We start from the raw sequence: 13,052 nt of genomic DNA, 5'->3' as shown, positions 1-13,052 counted from the left end.
TTATTTTGTAAGCAAGCAGTTGCTTTCTTTGACAAATTTTAAGAATTGGATATTCAGATAAAAATGGAGACTCCCATTCCAAGACTCCTGTTTCCTTGCATGTTCTAAAGCTACTTTTCTGACAAGCTGCCAAAGCAATTTGTGGCAGGAGTTCTGTGGGAGTTCATTTTCTGTATTAAAGAGATTTGAAGAAATGCAGAATCTATCTGAAGAGTTGTATGCACAAATTTAAACCATTCATAGCATTCCTGCTGACTGTTGAGGAGTTAATAATACTCCAGTTAGCATTCTGCTGCAGTTGGCAGCTCTGCCAAATTCTTGACTCAAGGCTCCCCTGCAGTAAGACAGCTTTGAAAGCAGACCTGCTTCCTCGCTTTTGTTTAGCATACATTTCCAAAATATTTGCAGGTAGTAGTAAGTCAGGCTAAATGGGTCTCTCTGAAGCTAAAGAATCTAGTTGTCTGAAAGCATTTCACTAAAGAAAAATTTATCTTGAGATGAGTTTTGTCACGTAGTTTATTTATCAGCACTTCAGGCTCTGAGTAAGCATGTCAGTATGCAAGACTGCATACATAAAGGTGAGACAGCTTGGGTGGAGATGGCCACTTGGACTAAGATCACATTAAAATGTACTTTGGACAATCTGACATCTGTCAGTGCAATTTCACTTGCCTGTCCTGATTTATGGTGGATTGTGGGGGTTGTTCTTGTTCTGCTTGTACTGCATAGCTCCCCCCTTACAGCCTTGATTCTTGCATGTTTTGCCAGGTCGCAGCATTTGGAGGAGGTAGCAGCCAGCCTGAGAGAGAGGATCAAGCATCTGGATGACATGGTCCACTGCCAGCAGAAGAAAGTCAAACATATGGTTGAGGAGGTGAGATGTAGTAAAGCAACTTGGAGTCTTTTGGGAGCACTGATTCTTCTAGTACATAATCCAAAGAGAACTGTGCTCTTTGTGCAGTTGCCTTATGCCACCTTTGTTACAGTGGAAGTTAAGCATCTGGAGCCGGTGAAGCAGAAAGAGTAGATGAAAGCAGTTTAATCCAGTGGCTGTGGGTTATATACTGTGATCTTTAGGCTGACACTAAGTCTGTCTCTCCATGGGTGTCCAGGAAATGCGACACAACTTCCAGCTCAGTTTGAACCATTCAGAGGGCACCTCTGATGTGATGCTGTCCAGTCATTAATGGTCTCCTTCCTGCACAGAAGTGGAAGGCAAAAGCTGACCTTTATTGTTTTGTTCTTCTGGTTTTGGGAGATTTTGTTTGGGTTGATTTGTTTGTTTGTTTAATGTAATTACTCATAGAAGTAGGTGAGCAAGCACAGTTTTTCACTGCTCATCTCTTCTTACCCTGGTCTGTCTTAGCTGCTGCCATTTCCTTTAAAATTTTAAGTGGAATTTTGCTGGATAGATGCTTTAGGTTGCAGGCTACCTTTGTGTCAGGAAATTGTTCTGCAGTCAGAAGGCTGTTATTGCAAGCATTTCTGTTTCTCCAAGTGGAAGGAATGACATGGGAAATAGCTAAGTTTAAATTGGAATTTTACAAAGCTGACTGACAGCTCTATTAGATGAGCCTCCTACTGCACAGAGGATGGGTGTTCATGAGATACCTTTGGTTTGTATCGGGACATACATCATGCACTCAACATACCAAATGTATAGAAACCACTCAAATCTAAAGCATTCTTTCTGCATTCACAATGTGCTAATAGAGGATTTCTGATGAGATGTTCCATTTTTGTCAAATTTGTATGTATTCATGTATACTTTGTTTTATAAGATTCTGATGTAGTCCTTCTGTATGATCAGAAGTGTGATACAACGTGTTCTTTTATACAGAAGAAATAAAGTTCTTCTGTTGTATCAGACATATCAAATCTTGAGGTTTTGGTTTTAGTTTAGTTTGCCATTATCACTGTTTTTAAGCATCATAGCTGGTCTAAAACTAAACTTACAGTCTTTATACCATGATATTTTATTTAGAAAAATTTCTCCAGTCCAATAATCCAATCCATCTAATTAATGGATTATGGGAACAATAATTTAATCTGTTTTTCTCTCTGTACACCAGACATTGTCTTAAGAGTTTTTTTCTGTCGGTTCTAAACAAAAGTTCTAAAGGATCTGTGATGCATGTGGCACCCTGAATGAATCTAGCAGTATGTGAGGATGGTGGCCTACATTTTGCCCTTTCTTACTAAATACATTTTAAACTTCTGGTTGTAACTTGACCTCTAGTGGGCTGAATTGGTATAACAATGTTTTGTTTTGGACTAAAATCACATATAAAGCTTGAGCCAATGATTGATTTCATTATTATTAGATTTAATGGGTGAGTTTAGCTTGCTAATTCCTTATAATGTATCTCTTCTGGTGCCTTAATAAACACACAAAGCCCTTCTAGACCATCTGATTATCCTATTTAACGAGAGTTAGGTGACCAAGTCACTACTTAATTGTCAAACATGTCTGCTTCTAACTGCTGTCTGACTGCCTGCTTTTCAGATCAGTTAACCCTCTATCAGTCTTGACTGCCACATAGCCATAAGGGTAGATATTTTTGCTCTCTCCTTTAGTTCCTGTGTGTTTTAATTTTAATTTTAATTCAGCTTCCTTGAGAATTGCATGAACACCTGTGTAGCTGCATCTATGTTTTTCACTAGTGAGCTAGCTAAAAACTCCTGTACAAGAGGTTTGATCAGGTCAGGTGGTACCAAATACATCAGGCATTTAATGTTTGAGGCTTTGTTTCCTAATTTTATGCTATTTGTTGCTTGTGTTTGTTCTGTGTTTGAGAAAATTTCCATAATACAGTTGGCCTGTTTTAACTGGACTCTTAATTAAAAACTTAAAAATAGCAGCTTTAATAATGTAGAGAAGAGTAGTTGCTCACCATGGGGCAAGAGAAAAAGCATTGCATTCATAAGTATATGTATGTCCTCAACTATCCAAGCATGTGGTGCTTTTCATGATTTTGTGCTTTTCTCTACATAACATTAGAGAAGTACTTTTTGGCTCATTTTAAACAAACACTAACTATACCATAGGAGCTAAAAACCTGGCAATAAAAATATTGAAAAGGAATGCTATTTGAAGAGTCTGTTCTGAAGTTAGGTTAAAAACCAGTAAGCAGCAGCACTAAAAATATCTGCTAGAGTAAATAGGGAAGATTGCACTACTATTTCAGTCCCGGAAGACATGTTCAGCAGGGTATATTTAAACACACATCCTCCCTACACTAAATTTAACTGATTGCAGAATGTAATGGCAAGGAATATCAAGAAAAGTGTAATGAAAACCTGCCCTGTTACTCATTATTGCGGTATTTTCGTGGCTGTTATCTGTAAAATAACATGCCATCTTAGGTTTATGAGGGTGTTATAATGATATTGATAACTTGTATTTAAATAATTGAGAAAGAAAACCAAATAATTAAAAAGCTAGAAATTTTGCTTTCTGAAACACTTAGCTTCTCTTTGGCAGTCATTAGAGTGAGAACAGGCTAACTTGAGAAACTTAGGAGAGAAGTGGAAGGAAAGTAAGCAGTCAAAATTATCAGTAGTGCTTTCGTTTGAAATTGAAACAGCTGCTAGGTGAGAAAGCCTAAACTTGCTTGACTACAGGATGAGCTTTGTTTAGTATTAATCTTTGTATATTGGACACAGACCTGAAGTATAAATAAGGGGTTTACTCTTCCAGTGTAAATCTCAACAAGTTTATGCTGTTACCATCTCAAATTCATCACTTCAAAGGGATGCTGAACAAACAACATATACTGCTTCAAAGTCATATGGAGAACTGTCAAAATTGGACAAGTACTGAGATTAATCTCCTGGCTGATAAAAATCACTAAATAGATTGCTCTGAAGTCCTATTTGGGAAAGATGACGGATCGTTTGCAAGTGACAGATGCAGGGCATTGTGTAAAAGAACAGCAAACAGCCAGGAGGAAGTGAAAGAGGAGCTTTATAGTGGAGTTTTGTGATGCAGCAGGCAAGCTCTAACACCTCTGGTGCTATTTTGATGGCATTTAAAAATGTGCTAGCAGGTGGTGGATCAGTCCTAACTTAGGCATGAAAGGGGATGCTGGAAGAGAAGCACCAAATGTAGGAGGCCATGGAGGTAAGAGAGTATTAACACCTTCCTCTTCACAGATCTCATCATGTTGGTACTGAATGCAATGGATTATGTGATCTAGGGAATTGAGCCCAGGCAGAGGAGGACACTCAAAATTCAGTGTGCTTATACTCCTTAGGAAAAAAAATAATTTGCTTCTAATTTTTTTGGTCTGAAAATAAATCCTTCCATCTCAGGCATTAATAGAAGCCTTTTTCAACTTGATCTAGTCAAACCAGTCATAAATTAAATAGAAGCACAGAAGAAAACTTTTCAGAAGAAAAATAAATGGAAGAAAAAAAAATGGAAGTTTTCTGGAGTTGATGACCTTCAACATTTCAGTGTGTTTAGCTCTCATGCACACACATATTTCATCCTCATAGGGATTCTTTTCTGTGAGAGCAAAAATTGCTGCTCATTAGTGCACCAGCTGAGCAGAAAGTTATCCTGCATAGTCTTAAAGCCTCGTGTTCTCATTAGAGAGAGATTGCAGATGATTTATGGCTGACAGATTTATCCCTGTGTTGAACTTGTTTGTTAAACAAATCTATTTGTTCACAGCTTAGTGTTGTACATTTTAAATGCAGTGCTGGAAGTTAAAAGTGCAGGATTCACATTTGGCAGGTATTAGAAACCCAGCCCTTTTCTCATACTATTTGTACATTGCAGTCTTTCAAAAAATGAGTGAGGAGAGACAGATGGCCAGAGTGGGTCACCCAAGGCTCAGATTTTTTAGCCCTTGCCTTTGTAGTTATCTTAAAGTATGGCTGGGCAGAGAGAGACTTGCAAAGGCAATCCAGGAAAAAGACAGTTTGATGAGAGGAGGAATTTGCAGGGAGACTCACAAGTGAAAGGCAGAGGCACGCAGACTTCAGGCCCTTCCACTAAGGAATTTCCTCTGCAGAGATGGGACTGAGAGACTGATACCACAGGAGGACATGAGAAGCTGCTACCACACTGTTCTCTTCAGGGCTGAAATTGCTCTTGTTCTGTGAGAGGGATAAAAGCTTCTCTCCTAAGTATCTATCTGATGGGTCAACCAGTTCATCCTGTCTGTGCCACTGTAGGAAATGAGACTTTCACTGTAAGATAAATGAAATACAAAACATAGATTTTAAATTAGCTAAAGAATTATTTTGTGGCTTGATCTCAATTCCAAACCTGGAGACATTTAAGAGAGATTTAGTTTTAAAGATTTATGTAATTCACTTTGAAATGGATTGCAATTTCATTGCACAGTAAGCTTATTTTATATGTATTGTTGTTTCATTGTTGAGAAGCAGGAGAGGGAAGGAAATCAGCATTTAGATTTTGTAAGCAAGGCAAGGGGGTTGATGCAGATATAGGAAGCTGTTCTGAAGGGGTCTGAAGAAAAAAGGATATTTGATTTCATGCCAAGAAATTATCTACAGAGCTCAGATTTCACATGAAATTCCCCTAACTACTGAATTGAACTGTCTCTAGGTCATGGCCCATGAGCTGTTCTCCAGCTTTAGTCTCAGATTCGTTGGATAATAAATGGTGACCAGACACCAGGGAGAAGCTGTCTCCTGTTCTGGCGGGGAAGATACTTGCATGAAAGGACAAAGTGCTAATGAGCAAATTATATTCCAAATACAGAAGATACCTTGTATTGCACAAATGGGGTATAAAAAGAAGACATTTTTCCAAAAAAAGACTCAAACATCTGAAAACATCTGTATCAAGACACTCCAACTTCAGATATATAGTGAAATTTCCCTCTTTTAATATGGAAGAACAGCTTCAAGGTCTAGTAAAAGAAGCCACACAGAAGCACAGAAGAGAAGGTGAAATTACCAGCAACAGATGCCAAACTTTTATTAACCAAATCTGCATTGTATAGTACCTGCCATAAAAACGAAACAACAACAAAAATGCAGACCAAAACATGTTGAAAGAGAAACCCACCTCAGGAGCTTGGAGGAAGATAAAGAACAGAACATGAGTAACTTGCCACACCCTCCTCCCCCCTTCCCCAGTACAAGCATTTGGCATTCCTCAGTGGACTTGAGCAAGCAGTGCATTGCTTATCTGCTGGCAGAAGTAGAATCACTGCTGGTGTTTGGTGAGAGGGTTTATATATGCATAACATCAGCACTTTCAACTGGGAATTGCCAGGCCAAGTCATTAATTAGAAACTTGCCCATTACTAAGGTACTGCTTAACGAGGTGGGTTGATGTGTAGACAATGAGCCAATGTCTGTAACTCATTAGGACATGTCAGCCCCTGCTTTAGCAATACATGGACATCAACCACTGGATAATGTATTCATATAGCTCATTCATAATGTATTCATATAGCTCATTCATTTGGGAAGGTCTCTACGCTTGTGCATTAACCAAAATCAGTCAGTTGTTACTTTTTCTGTAAATGCAATATAAGTTTTAAAATACAAAAAGTATGGATAAGTTGCTCACATGATTTAAGGAGGATTAAAAGGCAAGGGTGCTCATTCCTATTCATTGTACTATGCTCCCTGAAAAAGTTTCAACTCTTGTCTAGTCTCTCATAAATCAGTTAAGGTCCAGTGAAATACAGGACTGAGGAAAATCCTGTTCTCCTTGTACAGCAATTACCTCTGGGAGCTCAGGCTGATGTTGCAATGTCTTGTCTGTCTTGTTTTGTGCATAACGTGTAGCATCTGTTTGTCCTGTGTAGTCATATTTCTGACCAGTCTGTTCATGTCTCTGTATCAGTGTTACTGATGCCCAGTCCATTAATGATAGATGAATAAGGAAAATATAAGTGTACTTGAATAATATGATACTTAAATATATTAAAACTATGTTCTGGTAAATATTTTAAACTAATGGGTGATACTGTTAAGTGGTAAATGATGACTGAGTTTACCTAATAGCTGGATCTGTTCCAATCCAGGATATCACTGTATAGTTTCATGCCTCCAAATCTGTGTCTGAGTTACACAGAATAAAATAAAGTTTCCTATTTCAGGCTTTCTTTATAAAGGCTCTACATTTAAATACAATTTTATATACCATTTTAGTTTTCTCTCAATATGCTTTTTCCTTCTGCTTTAATAGCTTTGTAATCCTGTTGACTTTTCATTCTAATACCATTAGTCACATATCCAGCATTTCTTTAGAGACTCTTCCTTTTAGGTCTTGAAATTCTCCAATTCTCCTCTTGACTGTTCTTCTTAGTATTCTGTCCACGAGATCATTTTAATGCTGTTGACTCTTACACCTCACTTTCCATCTTAGGGAAGCAAAGTTTAGTTACTTGGTGGTGCAGGAGAAAGTCAGAAGTGCAGCTCCTCCTAGAAAGAATTTACACAGCCATTCAAGTACTATGACAATCGTTTGGTGTTTGGAGAGTCTACAAGGTGCAGCAGTGAGAAAGAAAGAAATCTTCACCAATGGAATGGACAAGAAAAATTGAATTTTCTGGGAGATGCAGCAAGATAAAGTAACAATCTGAAGATGGAGGCAGTTTGAGAAATAACCTCGAGATTTCAGGAGGAGGCAAAAGCATATAGGTGGTAACAGCAGTAGGGCGGAAACAAGAAGTGTCTGTGAAAAGAAGTGCGTGACCATATTAATCCTAAGTCAGTGGATAAATTCAACATGATTCACATTCCATGTTGGACCTTATGTGCTGATTCAGATCATTACAAATTGCAGTGGCTATGTGAAATGCAAGCTGCACACCCTGCACCATTGGCAGGGAACTTCATGGATCGTGCCAGGATGGGGAGAGATTTGGTGCCCTTCCTCTGCCCAGCAGGGAAATGCCAGGGATTGAGCTGGGGTGGCTGAAGGCCTGAGAGCTTGTGATGGCATGCAGCTGCTGGCACACCAGATACATTAAAACTGGAGCTTGGGCCTTGTAGCTTTTCTCTCCCCAGTTCTGGAATAGTCAGATGTCTCCCAGCTGGAGAAGGGAAAGACGGAACAACGGATACAGAAGATTGGGGGAGGGTAAGAGAAAACAAAGTGGTTGGAAGAAGGGTGACCGTGAGGCCCAGGGTTACTAAAGTCACATTATTACTGTTAGCAGAACTGTTTTGAAAGGAATGAGTGGGTTATTAATGTAACTAATATTTCTAAGTAGGTTGCCAGTTTTGTTTGAGTGCTTAATGTAGACATGAAGGTTATAGAAATACAGGTAGAAATGTGGAGTCTTAACAATGTAAGTCAGGTCAAGAATTAAGCACTAGGGAAGGTCTGACATTTCTGGAGAAGGCTGGAAGAGAGAGCCTGAAGGATGTACTTGAATAGTACTTGTAGAAAATTATGAAGAAATCTGAGAGGGCAGTTGTGCAAAAGTCAGGTTTGGGAGCAAGTTACTGAGTTCAGTGAGCAGAAATTCTGAGGTCTGCAGACATAGCAAGGATGAGATGGATTATAGGCCATGGGCATTCACCAAAGAAAACACAGGAACATCTAGATGATAATTTCATCCTGGAGTCAGTCCAGAAATTACTTGGATACAAGAGTCAGTCCATGGAATTTGAGAGTCTCTGGCTTGCACTGATTTGTTTCTGGTCATTCTGACCAGGCTGTTCTGGAGTTGAGTATTGTGTTTGACCAATCTTGCTTCTCCTCTTCTCCTCCTTACCTTGTATTCAACCCAAAGTCAAAGTCTATTGCTCTGTTACCTGCTAGTTGTTCTCTTGTTTTATGCAGCTTCTAGAAACAAAAAAATTCTAGAGACCTGGATTTGTGGGTTTTGGGGTTTTTAAAATTTAATATAGTAATATATTAATATAATTTCTTAGAGTATTCCTGGTTTTCCTGGTTTCCAGTGACATACCCTCTCAATAATTAATCAAATGAGGTTTTTCGTTCTTGGTGTTAATGGCATAAGATGATGTGTACTCAAGTCCTTATTCAGTGAATAAACTTATTTTTATAGTAAATTACTGTGCTGGGATTTGTCATCTGTGTCAGGCCACTTGTTTCAGCCCTTGGACTGCAGTAGCTGCTCAGGCAGCAGTTTGGCTGTGTGTCTGGGGGTGCAGCATTCCTGCTCCACCCTGTTTTCTGACCCTGCTTTCCTTCTGCAGTGGCCTCACACGATGCTGTGCTGCATCCAAGAAGCAGGACTGCAGGACATTTTTCCTGGTGCTGAAACAACTTCTCATTTTAGCACCCCAAATGCAGCCTCACTGCTGCATTTATTTCTCCTGAAATGTATTTGGGGTGTGTGCCTGAGTTCCTAATGTTTAAAGATCCACCAGAAGGTTTTATACAGGTTACACAATTCACAGCCTGATAATTCTGTAGCCTCCATAGTCTAACCACAACACTCTGACTGCTAGGCTGACACATGGAACTTGTGATGATATGGTACTGTATTCTCTGCAGAAAAGAAGGCAGATTTTAAAGACCTGGTGTAATTCTGGGGCATGGGCATGGTTTTAATGGGTTCTGACTGGTACTATGTAAACATGTTGGAGAGAGTCTGGAGGTACTGTTGTGTATGCTTCAGTCTGCTGCTCCCTACAGCATCCTCACCAAAATACAGAATGTCTTTCTGGAGTTCAGTTCTGTGTTTGGGAAGGGGAGGAAGCTGTTTGTCAAAGTATTCATTTTTTGTGTTCTCTGTTAGATTTTTAAGGTGTCCATGCTCATCTTTGCTTTTTTGCTATTCTAATTAACTCAAAAGTATCTGTAGGGAGCTATCTTTCTGTAGCCAATGTGAAAAAAAAGCAGAATTTTAATTTTAATTTTAACTTACACAAAATCTATTTGTACATGATACTGGTGAACATAGTGGTTACTGTCAGTGTATTTCACATCTTTGGCATAGAATGAATATAAGTTAAGGTAAATGCCTGTGAAACACAAGGCTTTGGTCTTGCTTTTGGATGACAGATAATTTGATCACTTATTTGGAAACAGAAATATTTTGTGTTTGATGTAAAAACCAGTCTAGGCAGCTGATGGAGTTGATTATTTTCAATAACAAGCAAGAATGGCTGTGTGTCAGTGTGATCACACAGCTGTGCTTGCCTTTGGGCTTCTTTATGTGGCACTGATTATTGGTGTTAATATTATTTCCTTATATGCATAGTAGGAGAATATGAATAGAAAAGATCCACTTGAAAGTCCTAAGAGAACAGTCTGTCTCTTCTGAAGTAGACTTTATTGGCAGGACTGAAGCTATTGAACCAGGGAAGACATAACTGACTTAATTCAGTCATACTATTAAACAAAGTTGTAATGAAATATGAAATCAAGGTATGTTCTAGGATTTTCTGAAAATGCTACAAGCTTTGTGTTTCTGTGAGTTGAAAACTGAAATGATAATAGCTTTAGACTAATTTTTATGTGGACTTTAAAAGCGGAAAAAAGGGAAATATCTGATTTTGAGGAAGATGGATGATGATAGCGCTCTTGTATTCTGTAACTGTTCAGCTGAAAACACTGTACAGTGTTTGTGTTTTAGCTTTTCCAAGTAACAACTGATCATTGTGTCAGTGACCTTTGATACCTGAAAGTCATGGAGACTAAATTAAATTTCAGTTGGTGTTGCAACTTTTCATTTTTCAGTTCAACATGTGTATTTGTTATTTGTTTTGCTTTTCTTTTTTGTTTGTTTGTTTTGGTTTTTTGTTTGTTTTGTTTCCCCACAGTTCTGTATGTTTTTGTTTAAATATTTTATAATTTCTAGCAGTAAATATTTGGGAGGGTGGTAGTACTGCTGTTGGTTTCATTATTGTGCCTTGAGTATTTTGTCTTTCTCTTTTAGCACAATGGGAATATTTCTATTAATCACTGTTTCCAGATATGCTGAAAAATTTTACACTGGTGCTTTTGAAGGGGATGTTAGTGTTTGTTCGCAGCTTTGATTTTAATATACAGAATTAAAAAGTGACCAGTGAGAATGCATGGAAAATTTGGCCAAAGTATTCAGAAATGGACATTCTTGCAGTGACTGCCAGGAAAAAAAAATGAATGTGTTCTGAATGTTCCTTGATTTCAGTTTAGCTGTTCTGAAAAATGAATTCACTTTAGTAAAAGTCCACTAAATTTTGTAGCTAATCCAGGGATTAAAGCAGTTTGTGAATACTTAGAGATATTCAGTTGTTTCTGAACATTAATATTAAACATGTTTTCTTCCTGGGGTACCCAGACCGTTTTCTTCCTTTTCCCATCCCCATCAGAACAAATGTCTTTGTTTTTCTTCATAGATTGAAATGCTAAGGAAGAAAGTAAAAGAAAAGGAATTATTTATAATACAGCTTTTAGACAAAATCTCTTTCTTAGAATGTGAGGTAAGGCATTACCTTTTAAGTTTACATTATTGTGATTATTTTATGAAACCAAATTAAATTTGAACCAATGTCATCCATTCTTATTTGGATGTATAATTACTATATGTATTTGCTGTTCTTCAAACGGAAATTAAACTTGCAACAACAGTCATATAGTCAGGAATGTATATAATAAAGTCTCAATATTCAAGCTAAGTTTCTTAACTTATAATTTTATAATGGCTTTATAATAACTTAAACCAGAAGCTTCTGAATAAAACTGTTGGTTTAATTTATATTCTTTTCAGAATTAAGGATTCCTTTATTTTCCCAATACATACTTTTACATTGTTTCTTGTAGGGAGAGGGCAATGTGCAATTTTATTTCCTTGTTTGTTTATCATAAATTAAATAAATGTATGATGAAAATTACTGTTTCCCAGAATAAAGAATTACAAGATAAACTGGACTACTTAATGGAAAACCAACCAAAGACCACTATAGAAACCAGAGATACTGGTGTAGAATGCGACCTTCCATACAGGTATTTACTTTTTCTGCTTGTTTGTAGGAAAATTCCTCATAATGTCCTTATCAGTGCTGTATTAGTAAACCACTTTGCTAATAAACTGAGTGGTTTGTGGAGCGTAAAAGAGCGCTTCACTCCTAGGTGCAGTTTACTTCAGTGACTCATGGTTTAGGATTTATTCTTTTCTTAAAGAATGCAAACATATTGCAAACTCTTGGGGAGCAGTTATTGCCAATAATGCAATTTAAGTCGAGAAGTCAGAGAGGGGACTGTGAGGTGTGGGAAGATCTGGTGCAGAGTGGCTGCAGGACAGCTCTGCCCAAGGCTGCTCAGCACTGCCTTGAGGCACACTTCACCCTCCGTGCCTGGAGCTGTGACCAGGACCACTGGGAGAGCAGGGGATGCTGACAGGGCAGGGCTGCAGTAATTCCAGAGATCTCCTGGCCCAGGGTGGAGGATGGCCAGGTAAACAGGACTGTGACATTGCCACGTCTGCACTGGAATGCTGCTGCTCTGTGGTGCCAGTGGCTCTGGAGCCTGGCTTTGGGAAACTCGGGTGTAGTGCCTCCCTTTCTCCCCTGCTGTCTTTGCCCTGAGCCCGCAGCAGGGCACTGAACACTGGGAGCAGGGCTCTGCACTCGCACTTCTGTATTCCCCGCAAGTCCCCACAGGGAAGGGCAAAGCAGGAAACAAACCAGTGAAATAAGGAGGACCACTTCATATTACTTTTATTACCAACAAGTAAACTTGTTCATTGTAACCGCCCTGCAAATTGAATAGTTTAGTTTGAGGAATGTAAATTAGCACATGAAATCAGCAAGCAAATTAAAATTTTCTTCATAATTTAGAAATACACCCATTTTGGAGTTCAGCCTAGAGCATATTTTAATGGTGTGTTTTGGAACCCTAAATACAGTGTTTTTTCGCTCAGGTTGTTAACAGAAACCTATCTTTGTTGCCCTCTCTCGGGCCCCTCTATATGTAGGCACAGCCCCTACTTATCTGATATTTTTCCTCATTTTGAGATTTATCTGCATGCAGGAATGCACTTCTGTGCAGTTTAGATTTCATGAATTACTCTTAATGATTAATTGTGTTCTTAAATGCAATATCACTATCTTTTTTGGTGCAGGACTCTTAGTCCTAATGACTTTATTGCTGGGCA

General features: G+C 38.4%; 1 protein-coding gene across 3 annotated transcripts in view; it reads left to right on the top strand.

Moving 5' to 3' along the window:
- The window catches only part of LOC117001849 (myocardial zonula adherens protein), a 55,357-nt gene that overhangs the window by 28,683 nt on the left and 13,622 nt on the right, over nucleotides 1–13,052 (top strand). For all 3 annotated transcript variants that reach the window (XM_033070486.2, XM_033070484.1, XM_033070485.1), the window contains exons 10-12: nucleotides 769–874; nucleotides 11,296–11,379; nucleotides 11,802–11,902. In XM_033070486.2, coding sequence (XP_032926377.1) covers nucleotides 769–874; nucleotides 11,296–11,379; nucleotides 11,802–11,902 — 291 coding nt within the window. The remainder of the gene's footprint in view (nucleotides 1–768; nucleotides 875–11,295; nucleotides 11,380–11,801; nucleotides 11,903–13,052) is intronic.

This window comes from Catharus ustulatus, chromosome 12 (assembly GCF_009819885.2).
Source record: "Catharus ustulatus isolate bCatUst1 chromosome 12, bCatUst1.pri.v2, whole genome shotgun sequence".
NCBI lineage: Eukaryota > Metazoa > Chordata > Aves > Passeriformes > Turdidae > Catharus > Catharus ustulatus.
Note: the sequence above shows the minus strand (reverse complement) of the source record. Positions and strands in the feature narration are given on the sequence as shown.